We start from the raw sequence: 16,951 nt of genomic DNA on the forward strand, positions 1-16,951 counted from the left end.
CATTAGGATGGGAAGTCAAGCCCGCGGTTGGATGTGTGGGTCAGAGCTCAGAGCTTTCCATTGGCACCAACTTCACAGTTACCCTCCCAGGCCCCCAGGCTCAATCCTCAGCACCTTCAGCTGCTTTTTGCCCACTCATCTCCCACCTCCTACACCCACAGAGTGAGTAAACTTATCCTCTTCCACACGTGGACAATACTAGTATCTATCTCATGAGGGTAGAGGAATTAGGACAAGAGATGCACAGAAGCCTGCCCAGCACTAGTCACTGTCAGCTCTCCCTATCCACCCCCCACCCCACCTCCTCTTAGCCACACAAATGTGTTTCCGGCATCTTCCATGGACTGGGCTTGGCACATCTCCCAACAGCCCATCCTGATCTTGTCACAATGTTGCTCACGTTATCTTTAGTGTTTCCCACCCTAAAGGCAGGCCTCTGCACTGGCTGGCCCCAAAACACTTCCCAACCTCCTTCCCCACCTCTTCACAGTTCCTATTCCCATCACACTGACTTCTCTGCCTTCTCCCAGCACACTTCCCACTTCCCCATCTACTTTTCTCTCCCTCCATTTCCCACTTCCTCCTCCCCAAATGCTGATCTTTTCCCCCAGGAACCTACTCTAGGAAACTTCTCCTAACCCCTGTGGGAAAAGAGCCTCACCCTTCCAAATTTCTACAGCTCTCAGTTTATGCTCCTCTTCAGCTTCAGACCGTTGGGATTCATTGGACATCTCTAGACCTGTCTGACTCCCTTTTCCCAAGGCGCCAGCTCGAGGACCACAGCAAGCCCCTCGGGTTTCATCATTTTGCTGTCCCAGTGCTGGGCATCACATCCAACACACCACGGGGCTCACTTAATCCTGGTGCAGGGAATAGAACTTCAAATGCACAATTTCTTGCATAGCCATCTCATCTTCCACATCTTTCACAAGGCCCAGAAAACAGGCCAGAAGGTCATCCTGGCCTGGAACAATAAACACTTTCCCAGAAGCTGCCCTGTAAAACAAAGTCCAGGACAAGCAAACAGAGATCAGCAAGGCCTCGGGGCCCCCGCACTTCACCCAGGTCACAGCGGCCAGCACACCTCACCTGGGGTCCCACAGTGGACTGACCAGGGGCTGTGTCTGCCCCAGTGTGCTGTGACTTGTGGGGGACAGAGAAGGTTTGGGCATAAAAATTAAGAAACTGCAGGTACGAGAGGGGTCTCTGGGGACTCTACCCTCTGGGGTCTTTAATATGCTTCTCCTTTCTTCCTCATAAAACAGAGGCAGTTCCTGGTTTTATGTGATGGTTACAGGCTTGGGCTTTGTAGTCTGAGATCCCTGGATTTGAATCTCTATTGCTTGCCGTGGGACCAATGTCCCAGGGACACCATGAGAATAAAATTAGATAATAACGGGCTCAGTGCGATGGCGTCGCACAGAATTAGCCCTCTCTTGTGAAAATGTGTCCTTCATCTTTATCTCCCCTTTACCTGCCAAGCGTCACTGCCCAGGTGGAAGAACGGGGAGGCTTACTGCTGCACTTTCCAAATCTGGGCAAGAAGGGCCAGAGAGATGGAGCAAGTAGCCTAAGGCCTGGATCATCTACTCTACCTCCCCGTGGCTACCCAGACTCCTTCTGGCAGAAATGTTGCTGGGTTGGCGCCATCACAAGCATGGGCTTGGGTAGAAGTTGTGGCACTTCCTAAGCTGCAGTACCTGCCTCCCTGGCCAAAGCAGGACTGTCTGAAAAGTGAAGCCTAATGAAGCCTAGAAATCCATTCTTAACTGTAACTTCTTGCCACATGTCACTGTGTCCGCAGGGTCACCCTGTACCAGACCCAGAGGGTCCCCCATGATGAGAAAACAGCCAGGGTCTTCACGATTCTTGTTGACTGGCTGCAGTTGTACATGGAAGGGCACAGTCTGGAGTTTAGCCAGGAGTACAAAGCCCAGAGCCAGGGAATCCCCCAATAAGAAAGTTTTCACTTCCAATTTTTGATTCCCCAAATTGTACTATTTGCCCTCACCTTGTCTAATGTTTAATCCATGTTTATCTGGCACTTTATTGATTAATGGTCTGAGCAAAGTGACAGGTAGCGGAAGCCTGGAGACCATGGACGGCGCCATGGGGCTGAAGGTGCTGCTGTGCTTGAGCCTGGTGTCCCTCCCTGCCCTGCAGGCCAGGCCCCCTCAGGGTTCAGCGGCAGGCAAGCCCAAAGGCAGTGAGGTATGTGGTTAGCCCATGGGGCAGAAACAGGCAGCTGGGTCTGGATGGGGATCCCCACACCAAGATCTGGGGTCACCACCACCCCCGACACACACACACACACCCCTCCTCTTCCCTGCCCCTCCTGGAGAGGCGACCGCCCCCAGCACTGAGGAGGGGAGGCCAGAGTGATAGAGGACACAGCTGAGGCTCACTCCCACACCTTAACAGATAACCGTGGTCCCCTGAGCGTTCGGACTTCCGTTTGACCCTCGTTTTATTTTGCAGAAGCGACAGCCTGTGGACACAGTGAGTGAGAGTCTCGGCAGAAGGGTTTGCAATGGGGCTGGTATCACAATCTTGTTTTCCCCTGTCCCTCTGTGAGTGTGCTCCTCTGTCAGTCGTGGGCAGAAGAAACTACTGTCTCCTGAAATGGGGACTAGCTCCCACCCCTCCTTGTGTCCCCCTGCACAGGGGGCTCCAGAAGGAAGAATGGGTCTTCCCTGGAGGCCTGCTCTGATCTTACAGCGCCTTGGCACCTTGCATCAGAGCTGGGTGCCAAGCCCCCACAGTCGAGGAGGCCTCCTGTTGGCTAAGAGACCCCCATCCCAGGCCCCAGCTCCCTCACCTCTCATTTTAGAGTGTCGATGGCGTGATCATCCGGAGTTTGAAGGTCAACTGCAAAGTCACCTCTCGCTTTGCCCACTATGCCATCACCAGTCAAGTGGTCAACAGCGCCGACCAGGCCAAGGAAGTGGCCTTCGATGTGGAAATCCCCAAGACGGCCTTCATCAGTGACTTTGCCATGTGTGTGCTCTCCCCGACTCCCACATCCAGTCCCTGCACCCCCTACCCCGAGGTGTCCATCCACTGCGTCCCAGCCTAAGACTATGGCTCAGAGTGGCCAGGCAGTGTGGACCATCGCTTTGTTTCCAAAAAGGGCCACAGGCCAGCCCAGCTTTCCAGGGAGGAAGAGGCCCTTTAGGTCAGTTCTTGGCTCTCATCTTGGAAAGCAACCTGGCCTCTGAGAGCATGCTTTTCAGCCCAGGGCCCGAGGAACAAAGGCTAAGATCCAAGGTTTCTTAAAGACTCTGTGACCGTGGCTGCCCAGCTCGCTGCCCATGGGCCTCTGAACACCACTGTGGGCAATGGGAGGCCAGTCAGGGGACACCTTTCTGCAAGCACTCATGTGGATGGAGGTTCTCAGGGCCGAGGTTCAGAGTTCCTCCAACAGGAAGGACTTGTGTGGTCATGGAGCCTTGCCTTCCCTGAGGACCCTCTTTCTTCCCTGCAGCACAGCAGATGGGAAGGCATATGTGGCAAACATAAAGGATAAAGTGGCAGCATGGAAGCAGTACCGGAAGGCGTCCATCTCAGGAGAGACTGCCGGCCTGGTCAAGTGAGTTCTGGACCCTGCTGGCCCAGAGTCCGGTGCTGCCCTTCCTAGCTAGGATGGACATGAGAGCTGCAAGGTGGCTTTGGGTGGAGAACAGAGAAAGGCTGATGGAAAAGTGAGCAAACTGCCTAAACCTAAATGCTGGCACAAGTGCACTGGACAAAGCTGGTGTCCAGCTGCTCTTTTCTCAGATCAGCCTCAGGAGAAGTGGGGCTCCAATCCCTGGGCCCTGACCAGCCAGCTGGACAAGGTCAAGGAAACCTGGGAGCAGCACTAAAATAAGAGAAATTGATTCTGAGGGCTATGTTTAGGTGACAAGGGCCCAGGCATCATTTACCATCTGTCTGTAGATCATTTACCATCTACCCTCTGTGGCACGTTCAGGGCTTCAGGGAGAACAATGGAGCAATTCACCATCCATCTCACCGTCGGTCCCCGGAGCAAGGTCACATTCCAGCTGACCTACGAGGAGGTGCTGAAGCGAAAACATAAGCAGTATGACATTGTCATCAAAGTCAAGCCCAAGCAGCTGGTGCATCATTTTGAGGTAGATGGAGGTGACCTCAATGCAGGGGAGAAGTCCTGGGATTGGGGCCTGCCTCCTCTTCTCGCCACAGCTCCGAGCTTTGGTTGAACTTTCACCATGGGCTAGCCCCAGCCTGAGCACACAGGGAAGGAGATGGAGGCCATCTCAGGTGGGCTCCAAGCAGCTTTCCTTGGACAGGGAGCACCCTGAACCTTCCAACTTCCTCCTTCTCTCTGAGCCTCGGTCTGCTCATCTATTAACTGGGGCATTCCTGCCACAAGGATCACAAGACATGTCCAGGTAGTTTGTAAACCAGAAAGTTCTGGGCAGCCTGAGGGGCTGTGGTTGTCGCTGGCACCTAAGTGGTGGCCCAGTTGAGGGGTGCAGGCATGCATGCCTTCATTAGGTAAATATTTTGGGAGTGTCTCTGACGTGCCATGCCCTGTGCTGAGGTCAGGTGACCAGGACACATGTTGGCCCATGGCTGAGACATGATGATGGCCTGAATGGGAGCCTTGGTGCAGGACTTGCTTCAATGTTGCAGATTGACGTGGACATCTTCGAGCCCCAAGGGATCAGCAAGCTGGACGCCCAGGCCTCCTTCCTCCCTGGGCACTTGGCCCAGTCCATCAAGAAGTCCTTCTCAGGAAAAAAGGTGTGTGGAATGGCTGGGAGCAGTGGGGCTTTCTGGGGCCTTCTCAGCCTGGCCCAAGCCCTTATGGATGGTCCAGACTTGGACCAGGAACCAGGTGGGAGCTTGAGCTGTGTCGGAGTGAGGGAGGCAGTCTTACATGGTTGTCCTGGGGGAAACCTGAGCTCTCGGTTCTCGGGGCAAGTTAGCAAAAGCCTGCATGGTGAGGCTGGGGAAGGCACCAGCCCTGGCTCTACCACTCACTGGCTACAAGGTTTGGGGTTGAGTTGTTGGCCCACTTGTGCCTCAGTTTCCTCGTTGCCTGACTCATACCCATGGGAAAACATGCAGGAAAATGTATGCATGTAAGTAAACCTCATTGCTGTTGTGGTTAAGACTCCAAGCTTCAGTTTTCTGGGAAACATGTTTGGAAAGGCCTTTGGCCTCATCCAGAACCTGGCCACTTACCACCCATTTGCAGGAATCCCAGAAGCCCCTCCTTGCCCCTCCCCAGGCCCTGGAGGAGGGCGGCCTAGGGTGGTGCCCAGTTTAGTGTCCTGCTTCCTGGCTCACCTTCAACCCGAGTCATGAGCAAACCCTTAGGTTCCCACCAACCTTGGCTAGTGACTCCACAGCAATTCATTTAAAAGAAATGTGTCTTATAGTTTGGGAGGTTTCCTCCATTTTAAAGGAAAAAAAAAGAAAAAGATACTCCAGAGTGTTAACAAACATTCTTGTTTTCAGAGGGGATCAAGGAAATGAGTCTGTTTCCCTAACGATTGTTTTCAAGTTTTTCTTTGACGCACGTATCTTTTACAACAAGCAAAAAATAAAGATAAAAAGTTCTTTAAAAAAAAGTGTGGAACATGCAGAAGTATAGAAAAGTCTAGAGTAAAAGCCATCCCTAGCTTCCCTGACACCAAGTCAAGCCAGCCCTCAGCCCCCACTCTGGGCCTTTCCTTGTGTTCTTGACGCTTTCTCTCTCTGGGTGGGTTTTCTTTTCCAGCACAGTATCGTAGCCTTGCTTTGTCAGGCAAACATCCCTCATGATATCATGCTGTTTTACTATTTTGCTCTTATTTATATACCCAAACTGTTGATGTAGAAAACCCTAACAATTCAGAAGAAGCAAAGAAACGGGTCTTCTCTCCTTCCACCTATAGGGGTGCGTTCCCAGGAGTGGGTGGGAGCTTGCCGAGGCTCACGCGTGTGCACACGCACACCTTATGTTGTCTTTGCAAACATCCTGTTTGCGGCTGTGCAAACCGGCAATGCCTCACACCCTTAATGGTTTCAGGGCCATGTGCTTTTCCGCCCCACCGTGGGCCAGCAGCGGTCCTGCCCCACATGCTCCACATCCTTGCTGAAAGGGGACTTCAAGGTGACCTACGATGTCAATCGAGACAAGCTCTGTGACCTTCTAGTGAGTCTGAACCTTCTGGCCTGAGACCCAGAGGGCGGGCAAGGGGTGCTAGGGAGATGCGCCTCACTCATTCCTTCTGTTTCAGGTCGCCAATAACCACTTTGCCCACTTCTTCGCCCCACAAAACCTGAAGAATCTGAACAAGAACGTGGTTTTCGTGATTGACATCAGTAACTCCATGGAGGGCCAGAAAGTGAAGCAGGTTAAGCTGCAGCTTTAAATCTTTCACCCGGCAGAAGCTCCTTCAGTCCTATCACCCACCTATGCTGGTTTTGCTGCCATAGGCTGGGGTCAGGATTTCTGCTCTTGCTGGGAGGCAGAGTAATTTAACAGGAAATCCCAGTGGTCACAGGCCCTGGAATCAGCCATTTCCTCACTGTGTAACCTAGGGCAAGCCCATTCGCCTCCTCCAGCCCAGGGCCCAGCAGAACACCCTCTCCTGGGGCCACCTGGCTGGCTTACCCATCCCCTCCTGCTTTTCTGCCATGTCCCTCAGTCCCATGGATCCCTGAACGAGGCCACCCGGGGGCGGTGTCCCTCCACTGAATGCCCTGTCCTTGCAGACCAAGGAGGCACTCCTTAAAATCCTAGGGGACGTGCGGCCAGGTGACTACTTCGACCTGGTTCTCTTTGGATCTCAAGTGCAGTCGTGGAGGGGCTCACTGGTGCAGGCATCCACGGCCAACCTGCAGGCAGCTCGAGACTTCGTGCGGCACTTCTCTCTGAACGGGGGTAAGGGCAGGGATCTCAGGCAGCGATGTTGCCTCTGGACCCTCTGGATGAGGGCATATGGTGGTCTGCTTTCTCTCCTCTGCAGCCACAAACCTGAATGGAGGTTTGCTCCGGGGAATTGAGATCTTGAACAAAGCTCAGCAAAGCCTCCCAGAACTAAGGAACCGTGCCTCCGTTCTCATCATGTTGACAGATGGCGAGCCCACTGAGGGTAAGCGCCTGGAAAGCTGCCTTGGGAGGTGGTGATCCCCCTGCTGGTGGAGGCATTCAAGCCAAGGTCAGAAAAGCAGCCATTGGGGAGGCTGTTGGGGGACAGAAAGGCTCAGGGTAAAGTCAAACCCTGATCTAGAGAAACAGTTCAGATTACAATGTCTGTGGGAGTTCCAAGACATGTTTCTGTCCCATGATTTGGAAAATCGGGGAATTTTTCTGTAAGATATGGGGCTGCATGGGTCCCTTGAGGATGGGCAGGATTCCTAGGTTGAGTTTAATGAACTATTTGGGGGAAACCTACTGTGTGCCTAGCACAGAGCTAGGAAGCAAGAGAATGAGACAGGCCTCTGCCCTCAGGAAGCCCAGGGTCCACTGGCAGAGGCAGATCCAAGAGCAGATGTTCTGTCAAGGACCCCGAAAGACCAGGGGGCTGTGGGATCACAGACAAGGGGCTCCTGGCCTGGGTAGGGTCTGGGAAGGCCTCTTGGGGGAGGTGACTCCTGAGCTCAATCTGGAAAGAAGAGAGGAGAGGCAGGAATGGAACCCTGGCAGAGTACGTAGAATGGCAGGGTGTACCTGGGAATTGCAGACAGGTGCAGACTGAGGTGGGGGTGAGGGTGAAAAGGTCAGCAAGGCCTCATGGGCCACAGCAAGCAACCACAGATGGTTTAAAGTATGATGACCACTTGCAACCGATCCATGTAGATGGGTGGGATCTACAAGGGACCCTGTTAGCAGATGTTGCAGTCGGCCAGGTGAGCAAGGAGGTGTTGCTTTGAGACACCTGTGGGGACTGGATTTGGGAGGCTCAGACCCCAGGGAGTGTGCCCCAAACCCCCCTTGTGCCCCATGTGCCTGTGGGCTGGGCTCCTGTCAGTGCCTGGGTGTGTGGCTGCAGGGGTGACGGACCGTTCCCAAATTCGCGAGAACATCCGCAATGCCATCCGAGGCAGGTTCCCACTGTACAACCTGGGCTTTGGTGACAAATTGGACTTTAACTTCCTGGAGGCCATGTCCCTAGAGAACAACGGACAGGCCCAGAGAATCTATGAGGACCACGACGCCGCCCAGCAGCTGCAGGTTGTCGCCCCACCCCCACCCCCAGCTTCCCCCTTATCTACACCCACCACCAATAGCACCCCAAGGGCCCTGGCCTCAGCAGCCACTTGCCCATTAGCCTAGAGGAGCACAGGGTTCAAATCAGCTGTGTGACCTGGAGCCAGTTACGTGCCTCAGATTTCTTCTCTAAAGTGGGGATCCCAGCCCCCACTTTGTGAGTGGGAATAAGATCTCAGGACCCTACACAGTTAGCCTTCACCCAATGGGATTAAATGTGCAAGATGGTGGTCTTTGCCTTAGAGGATCTCACTGGGGTGAGATTAGACGGGGCTGTTGGGAGTTGGGGAGCAGAAGGCAACACCTAAAACCTGTAGCCAGAAGAGCTGAGGTGGATCAAGGCACCGTGCAGAGATGGGGCAGCTTCCCATGGGTGGCAGGGACCTGGGACTGGCTCTGAGGCTAGTGCCGCCATCCCTGCCACCCCTGCAGGGTTTCTACAGTCAAGTAGCCAACCCCCTGCTGGTGAACGTGGAGCTGCAGTACCCTCAGGATGCCGTCTCGGCCCTGACCCAGCACCGGCACAAGCAGTACTACGAAGGCTCAGAGATCGTGGTGGCTGGGCGCATCGCTGACCACAAGCAGGACAGCTTCAAGGCTGATGTGCGGGCTCAGGGGGTGAGTGGATGGCCACGCAGGGTGGAGAGGCTGGGTAGCACCCAGGGGCTCCAACCCTACTTTGCCCACCTCCAGGGGCCTTACTTCCCCCCCACCCCCAAATCTCCCTGGCCTGAAGACCCCTCCAGCCTGGAGTCCCCAGGGCTACATGGGCTGGGATGAGTAGTTGAAGTCCCTTGGCCCAAAATGGGCCACTGTTAGTCTTCATATCATTCTCCCCAAGGAGTGAGAGAACAGGAGACCGTCCCCTCCCTTCTCACTTGACAGCCCTTTCCTGAACACCTGCTGTGCCAGTGGGGTGCAGCATGTGCATGTGTGCGTGTGTGCATGGGGGCCGTGGGTGTGGATGGAGGTTCAGAACATGGGCTTTGAGTGGGGCAAGTGGGCTGGACCCCCTCTCAGCCCTGACCACTCACACGGGTCCAGCTCTCTAGGCTTCAGTTACTTTTTCTGTATCATGGGGTAACGCCTCACTGGAGCATTGTGTGGAGTAAACGGAACATACCATGTGACATGCTTACCGTGCCTGGTGCATAGGAAGCCCTTGGGCGGGGTGGCCACCGTCATCGCAGCTGGGGAGAGAAGGCACATTGGTGTGGTACCAAGTTGAATGGTGCAGCCTGCCCAGGACATGGTGGGCATTTGGAGGAGTGGGTCCTGGTGGAAGCAACCTGGCTGGCAGGTGCTCACTGGTCTCCCCCAATGAAGGGAATCCTGTGAGGGCACGGCTGGTCCACCCGTCCCACCAGATCCCAGCGCCCAGGCAAGTCTGGCTCAGAGAAGGTGCTCAGCAAGCTTTTGTAGAATGAATGGAAGGATGGGTGGGTGGTTGGGAGAGTGGATGGATGGATGGATAGATGGATGAGTGGATGAGGGAGGAACAGAGGGAGGGAGGGAGGAAAAGGAGAACAGGTTCAGGATGTGGTAGGGGGTGGTTTTGTGGCCGAGAACGAAGCACAGAGACCCAACCACAGTGGGGCCCCTCGGAGCCTCCAGCACCAGCCCAGGGTTGTGCTCATAACGGCACTAGGCCTCTCAGCCACCTCACACCTCAGGAGGGCCAAGAATTCGAGACAACCTGCCTGGTGGATGAGGAAGAGATGAAGAAACTGCTCCACGAGCGGGGCCACATGCTGGAGAACCATGTGGAGCGCCTCTGGGCCTATCTCACCATCCAGGAGCTGCTGGCCAAGCGGTAGGACCCTCGGGGCTCCCCAGGGTGGGCACTGTGCACCCCCGATTCCCACCCCCACCCGGCCCAGAGTTGTTGGACCAACGAGGTAAACAAAGAAGGGGCGGTTCTGGGCCCTTGAGGGTGCAAGCGGGTCAGGTTTACTTTTCTCCTGCCCAGCTCACCAAGTTAATATCAACCAGACAGTCAACAGTGTGGACAGGCCCCATTGGGGGCACAGGGCGGCCTGCTGTTTGCCTACACCAAGTTGCTGCAGGAGAAGCTGCTCTGTACTGTGCGGCTGCTGGGCCCAGACACAATCATCTCACCCTCACAGCGTGTGGGGGATTCTCTCATTATCCCCACTTCACAGACGAGCAAACTGAGGCTCATCCCAGGTCTCATGCCATTAAATTCTCTGTATATCTCTGAGGGACCCCCCCCCCGAACAATCTTCAGACCTGGTTCCCCATTTTCTCTTTGGGAAGTCATTAAACCATGAGGTCCTTAAGGACACGTCCACTGAATGGGGGCATTGGAGGTACTTAATACATGTTTGTTGAGTGAATGAGTGAGTGAGTGGTGAAAGGACTAGGCAGTGCGAGGCCATTGCTGTCCGAGCTGTGGGACTGGGTGCCTGTGTCTGTCTGCAGGATGACGGTAGAGGGGAAGGAGAGGGCCAACCTGTCGGCTGAGGCTCTGAAGATGTCACTGGACTATCAGTTCGTGACCCCGCTGACCTCAATGACTATTGGTGGCATGGCGGACCAGGACGGCCTGGAGCCCATCATTGACAAGCCAACGGAGGGTGTGGACCGATGGGAGGCCGGGGCTACGGGGAGGTTTCTGAGAGTCCTCCTTGGACTTTAATTCTCTTCCCCTTCTCTCCCTTCCAGATTCTCTGCCGTTGGGTGAGTGTCCAGTTGTGTTGGTTTTAGGGAGGGGCTGTCAGTGGCTGGGTAGGAGGCAGCGCTCAGCCCCAACAGCACGTGGCCTGCCACCCCACAGTTTTCCTGCCTCCGCTCCTTCGCGCAGCCTCTTCCTTGCCCCGGGATGCCCTTCCCCGCTTGGCTGCAAATCAGTTGCTACCTCCTTTGTGCTTTGTGAGCCTCTGCACAGCCCAAAGCCCCCACCGGCACCCCCTGGGCCCCTTGGTGTGACTGTGAGGGGGCCGACACCAGGCCGGATGCACCTCTGGGACTGGGGCATGCCATGGAATGGGGTGCAGTGGGTGACGCACCCCCCCCATGTTGTTGTCTTCTCAGAGATGCTGGGACGAAGAAGTAAGTGACAGCCAGCCCGAGGACTCACGTGTCTGCTTCTCTGCTCCACAAGCCGCTGTCCCTCAGGCTCTGCACTCAGTCCTGGCCAACTCCCCCAAATTATCACCCCCATTTGCCTGATAAGGAAACCACAGCTTATGGCCTCCTTCCTCTGTTCAGCGCTCTTCACTGCCTCTGGCTGGGAATCCTTAGAACAGTCCCCTGGTGTGGGCTCAGCCTCCCCCACCCTTGGGCCACCAGCCTTCCTGCGGTCCCCCGGGTGGAGACAGACAGGAGGCCACCTCACCACAGCTGGGCCAAACTTCTGGTCCCACACCCTGGAGGCAGTGCAGGGCATATGATGTTCTGTGTTCCCTCCTGCTCCCGCAGGCCTCAGGTCGGCCATCTAGGTGCCGGCCCCATCAGGAAAGGGGCAGGGAGCTCTGGCACAGGAGTAGCCACCTTCCTTCTAAAAGCCATTCCCTCTCGCCTGCCAGCCTTCAAGCTCCCGGAGTCGCAGGCTTCTCCTACTCGCACCAGCCCCGGTGTCCAGCAGGTGCCAAATCGAGTGACTGGAGGTGAGTCCTGGTGAGGCTCTGAGGGAGGCCCTCCTGCTGGGCACCCATGCCACCTGGCGTCTCTTTCTCTGGGACCTGCCAGGTTGAATCTTTGCTCCTGGCTGGCCCTATCTCCCCAACGCCCAATCTAATAGAGTCATGCTGTGCCCCCAGTGGACACTGATCCCCACTTCATCATCCATGTGCCCCAGAAGGAGGATGCCCTGTGCTTCAACATCAACGAGGAGCCTGGCGTGGTCCTGAGCCTGGTGCAGGACCCTGACACAGGTACTGGTGGACGTCATGTCCTCTGCCACTCGTGGGCCACGGCGGGGCCTGGGCTCCTCCACCCTGGACAGAACAGTGGCCGTGGCCTCCACTCCCCACTGCCCTGTGCTCCCTCCCCTCCCTGGGCTCCACCTGCCTCCTTCTCTCCCCACCCAGGGCTGGCTTCACAGGTGTGTGACCCGTGCAGACACACCAGGGCCTGTGCTCAGAAGGGGTGTGCACTTGTTTTAATGCTCTGCTGTTGCCATCTTGAAATCCTTAATAATTTTTGAACAAGGGATCCCGCATTTTCATTTTGCACTAGGTCCTGCAAATTATATAGTGGGTCCTGCCCCCTCCTCTTCCCCCACCGCAGGGCTGAGCGGAGCCCTCTCTCCTGGCAATGCCTGTGTTGATGGGGAATTACTCCCTCTCCTTCACTCAACCACTTCTAGCTCCTTTATCCCTCTCTCCCAGCCCAGCCACCTCATCTGCAAATGTTTCTTGAACATCTACTAGGGACTGGGGATACAGTGGGGACGGATCAAAGTCCCTGTTCTTATGGAGTTTAGGAATGGGAGACAAACAGGCAAACAGTTATCTAGCAGATCATTTCAGAGAATGGGGCATGGTGGGTTGAGAGAGTGGGGGCTTTCGGGCTGCTCAGGTCAGGGGAGGCCTCTGCAAAGACCCCGTATCAGGGACTGGGGTCACAGAGAAGGAGCAGGACAAGCCCTGTCCTCAGTGAGGCAAGACTTCCTCTAGGGCCTGGAAGCGAGGGTTAAGTACCAGATACTTAGTGGGGTGGGAGTGGAGGGAGGTGGTGCTGCCCCAGCAGGCCCAGTCTCATGGCTCCCCAGGTTGGTGAGGCCTCTAAGACACAGTGGCACAGCTGATTGGGGGATCCCCCCAGGAAGGAGGCATGGAATAAGCAAAGTCAGGCAGTGCAGGGGTCAGATGAAAGCTTGCCCTTCTCCAATCCAGATGGCCCCCTCACCCCACTGCAGGTTTCTCCATCAATGGGCAGCTCATTGGGAATGAGGCCAGGAGCCCGGGGCAGCCTGCGGGCACATACTTTGGGCGGCTGGGAATCGCAAATCCTGCAACAGGCTTTCAGCTGGAAGTGACTCCTGAGAACATCACCATGAACCCTGGCTGGGGTGGGCCTGTGTTCTCCTGGAAAGACCAGGCCATGCTGCGGCAGGACGGGTAACCGGGCTGGGGCCATGCCTGGGAGGGGAGGTGGGGGTAGCCATGGCCCAGGCACGGAGCTCCCAGGGCCAGCTCTGCTGCCTGAGCCTGCAGGGACCTTGTGCCCTGAGCCGGGCTGGTGGGTGCCACTGTGGTGGCCTGCACAGACCTGTCAGACCCTGTGAACCACCCCACCCCAACTCCCTTGGTTCCTGGACATGTGCTTGGGACTCAGCTGCCCGGATGCCTATGCTCCCATCGCTGCCCAGCTCTCTCGTCTACCCCTTCTCCACCAAACAAAGCCAGCTCATGCTCCCAGGCCCAGCACAAAGGCACCTCTTTCCTGAAGCTTTCCTAGCCTCTTCCTCTGCTGAACCCCTTGTGGTACCTTATTCTGCCTTGTGTTGTTTGTTCCTTCATTTATTCATTCATTCAACAAACTCCATTGAACACCAGAGCCTGATGCTGAGCAGCAGAGCTATAGGAAGAGGATGGCAGAGTCTGGTGTGGGAGATACAGATGATGAGTGGGAGTCAGAGAACACAGAATCTAATATTAGATAGCCTGGAGCCCAAGTCCTGACCCTATCACTTACCAGCTGTGTGACCTTGGGCAGGTTACTTAACCTCTCTGATCTTTGGTTCTCACAGGATCAGGGGAAGACTTGAATGATGCAGTTTGTGTAGAGGACTTGGGAGGGCCCCATACACAGCAGCAACCCAAGGGAGGGAGTGTGGAGCAGGGAACACCCAACCCTCTGGGGCCAGGGGCCAGGCAGGCTCATGAGAGCTGGGTCCTGGAGGTTGATGGTGGCAGAGTGGAGAGGAGTGCAGCGCGGTCATACCTGCCCTCACAGTTGGCCTGGTCCTGCAGGGTGGTGGTGACAATCAACAGGAGGAGGAGCCTGGTGGTGTCCGTGGATGACAGGGGCACCTTTGAGGTCATCCCGCACCGGGTGTGGAAGGGGAGTGCTGTCCACCAGGACTTTTTGGGCTTTTATGTGCTGGACAGTCACCGGATGTCAGCGCGGACGCACGGGCTACTGGGTATGACTGGCCAGGCAGGCAGAGCTGTGGGGTGGGGTCTGAAGCCATTGGACCTGCTGGGCTTCCTGGGGCCATGGATCCTGGGCAATGAGACAGGCCCACCTCCAAAATGGTCTCCAAGGCTCAGAGCTGCCGAAGAGGGGGTGTCCTGTTGAGGGTCTCGTCCCTCAAAAAGGCTGCAACCACACACCTGGCGAAACAAAAGCTTCCGTGAGCATAGGGCTAGTGGGGAGAGGGCCGATCAGCAGCAGAAAGGTCCAAGGGGCTGCAGGGACCTGGGGGTTGCGATGGGCCAGCACCACACAGCTCTTCTGTATAGCCTTCCTGTGCACCCTACACCCTCTCTCCTTTGGAAATGGTTAAAAAAGACAGGATGCAGGACCGCCTGGAAATATATCTGCTTCTCTATAGCAGGTGGCTTTTGATACCAATCTTACCAGAGACAGTCAAGCCCTTGAAAAAGCATTCAAGCAACTTAACCTCCAGTGAGCACCTACTGTGGGCAAGGCAGGGGCAAGGCACCCTGCATGGTGACTGTGCCTCCGATGTGCCTTTGCAGGACAATTCTTCCACCCCTTGGATTTTGAAGTATCCAACATCCGCCCAGGCTCCAACCCCACAAAGTCAGATGCCACGATGGTGGTGAAGAACCGCCGGCTGACGGTCACCAGGTGGGCAGGCTGCTCTCCCAGCATTTCTGCCCTGAGTGGCTTTGCGTGCCCCATCGCTGGCCTGGGCCTTCCTCTGAGGGTCGCATAGGTGGGGGTGGGCTTCCTGGAGGAGGTGTGGCCTGCCAGGTCCAAGGGGTGCGGCTGACCCGTCTCTCCCCAGGGGCTCGCAAAGAGACTACAGCAAGGACCCCCGGCATGGGGCTGAGGTGACCTGCTGGTTCGTCCACGACAACGGGGCTGGGCTGATTGATGGTGTCCACACTGACTATATCGTCCCCGACATCTTCTGAGCCCCTACCCAGCACACCGGTCTCCTCCTGGGACCATGGCAGAGGAGAGAAGAGCACCTGACCTGCTGCCTAGGCCACACCTCCCTTTCCCAGCTGACTCCAAGATCAAAGCTCCCCGTGACTTCCATTAAAGAGAGGCTATGGTCAGCCAGAGTTGCCTGCTTTTTTGGGGGGTGGGAGGATGGCAGGGAGGCAGCCCAAGATGCTGTCCATCAAAGAGCTTGGGGAGCTGGGTCTGGAGCCCTGATCCCCACAGGCCCAGGAACTGGGGAGAAGCCGGCCAGAGGCCCAGAGGAATGCCTGTGCCAACTGCCCCCTAGCACGCCCCTCCCCGTTCTCTGCAGCTGCCTGGCCTCATGCCCTCTGGGTCCCCTGAGAGCTCCTGCACACAGCTCCCCCCAGGTCCAGGTACTGATGGACACTCCAGCAGCATGAACAGGGATGACCAGCAACAAACAGTCACAGCTAATCCAGGGCTTCCTGTCGCCAGGCACAATTCTAAGTACCTTACTTGAATTAACTAAATGTATGCTCACAACTGCCCTAGGGGATGCTTTTATCCTGCCATTTACATCTGAGGAAACTGAGGCACAGAGAAGTTAGGTAATTTGTCCAAAACCACTCAGTCTTTAAGTGTCAGGGCTGAGATTTGAACCCATGCTGTCTAGGGTCAGATTCTGTGCACTTAACCGCTCCAGTCAGGCTGGGAGGCCAGTGGGAGGGCAAAGCCTGTTGGGACCTGGTTCTGGGTATTCCAAAATGTCACTTCAAATGAATAAAGGAAAGAAACGGGGCCCTGAAGAAGTTCTACCAGGCCCGGAGGCTGCGCCCACTGGGGCCGGGACCTCAGGAGGTGGTTCCTGGACCTCCACCCTCAGCCTGATTTCCCTGGGACAGCAGGGCTGGTGTTGGCCAAAGGCAGAGGAGTCACTACCCAGACACTGTGATTTCCGGGGGCCAGGAACGGCACCCCCTTTCTCCTCACACTAATGCCTGAAATCCCACCCTCTGGGCTCCTTCCCTGGCCTCACCTTGGAGCCCAGTTGAAACACCGCCTCGTGGGTGCAGCGAGCGGAAGCCACACTGAGGGAGCCACTGGCCCTTCAGGTGAGGGGCTGGGGGGCCCCCACCCATTCCTTTTCCAAGGGTTTCTGCCTTTTCTGATGGCTTCTCTCCAGTTCCCACCACAAATGAGCCTTGAAGGCCCAGATGGAGTGAGGACTGGCTTTGAGGGCCAGATGAATAACAAACGCTGAGCTCAAAGGCTGCCCCAGGCCCCGGGAACATGGAGCTCCTCAGTGGCAGGCTGTGGGGCTTTCAGTGCTGTTTCAGAGAACAATCCGCCTCCTGGGGTACCCTGGGCTTCCCTGGGTCCCCTGGGCAATGCCCAGTTAGGGTCCCATTTTCCTCTCCTATAGGGAGGGGTGGACCTGAAGATAGCTTAGATCTCGTTGAATTCCAGATTTTCCCTGGTGACTCTGGGTCCCTCCATGTCCCTGGCTAACCCTTGGTGGCCTCTTGAGCAGCCTCAGAATCCTTATTTCAAGCTGCTCCCCACTAAAATGCCAGGCATTTGGGATGGGATGTGGCCTAGAGGAAAGCGGCTGAGGGAAATTACGTGGGCAGCCGCAGGACCATGGGGAGGAGCCAC

General features: G+C 56.1%; 1 protein-coding gene across 2 annotated transcripts; it reads left to right on the forward strand.

The window, feature by feature from the left end:
* The first annotated feature begins 1,063 nt into the window (after positions 1 to 1,063).
* Positions 1,064 to 15,447, forward strand: ITIH1 (inter-alpha-trypsin inhibitor heavy chain 1). Of its 2 annotated transcripts, XM_037798122.1 has the most exons (22): positions 1,077 to 2,211; positions 2,479 to 2,499; positions 2,831 to 2,997; positions 3,485 to 3,589; positions 3,971 to 4,133; positions 4,657 to 4,767; positions 6,041 to 6,166; positions 6,252 to 6,368; positions 6,730 to 6,898; positions 6,984 to 7,109; positions 8,010 to 8,191; positions 8,660 to 8,845; positions 9,901 to 10,040; positions 10,670 to 10,824; positions 10,913 to 10,927; positions 11,282 to 11,299; positions 11,776 to 11,856; positions 12,010 to 12,123; positions 13,110 to 13,311; positions 14,167 to 14,339; positions 14,899 to 15,010; positions 15,171 to 15,447. In XM_037798122.1, exons 1-22 carry the CDS (start codon positions 2,020 to 2,022, stop codon positions 15,298 to 15,300), a joined length of 2,805 nt encoding a protein of 934 aa, XP_037654050.1. In that variant the 5' UTR covers positions 1,077 to 2,019; the 3' UTR covers positions 15,301 to 15,447. The 2 variants fall into 2 exon arrangements, 1 of the variants encoding a protein (XP_037654050.1); XR_005210728.1 differs by lacking the exon at positions 14,167 to 14,339 and having other exon boundaries at positions 1,064 to 2,211; positions 15,171 to 15,311.
* The last annotated feature ends 1,504 nt before the right edge of the window (positions 15,448 to 16,951 follow it).

The sequence above is a fragment of the Choloepus didactylus genome, chromosome 1 (assembly GCF_015220235.1).
Source record: "Choloepus didactylus isolate mChoDid1 chromosome 1, mChoDid1.pri, whole genome shotgun sequence".
Lineage (NCBI taxonomy): Eukaryota > Metazoa > Chordata > Mammalia > Pilosa > Megalonychidae > Choloepus > Choloepus didactylus.

Coding starts and splice junctions, on each gene's coding strand:
- ITIH1 (XM_037798122.1), top strand. CDS start 2,020: ATGTTTAATCCATGTTTATCTGGCACTTTATTGATTAATGGTCTGAGC. Junction 6,167..6,251: donor ACAAGCTCTGTGACCTTCTA/GTGAGTCTGAAC, acceptor CTTCTGTTTCAG/GTCGCCAATAACCACTTTGC. Junction 14,340..14,898: donor GCGGACGCACGGGCTACTGG/GTATGACTGGCC, acceptor GTGCCTTTGCAG/GACAATTCTTCCACCCCTTG.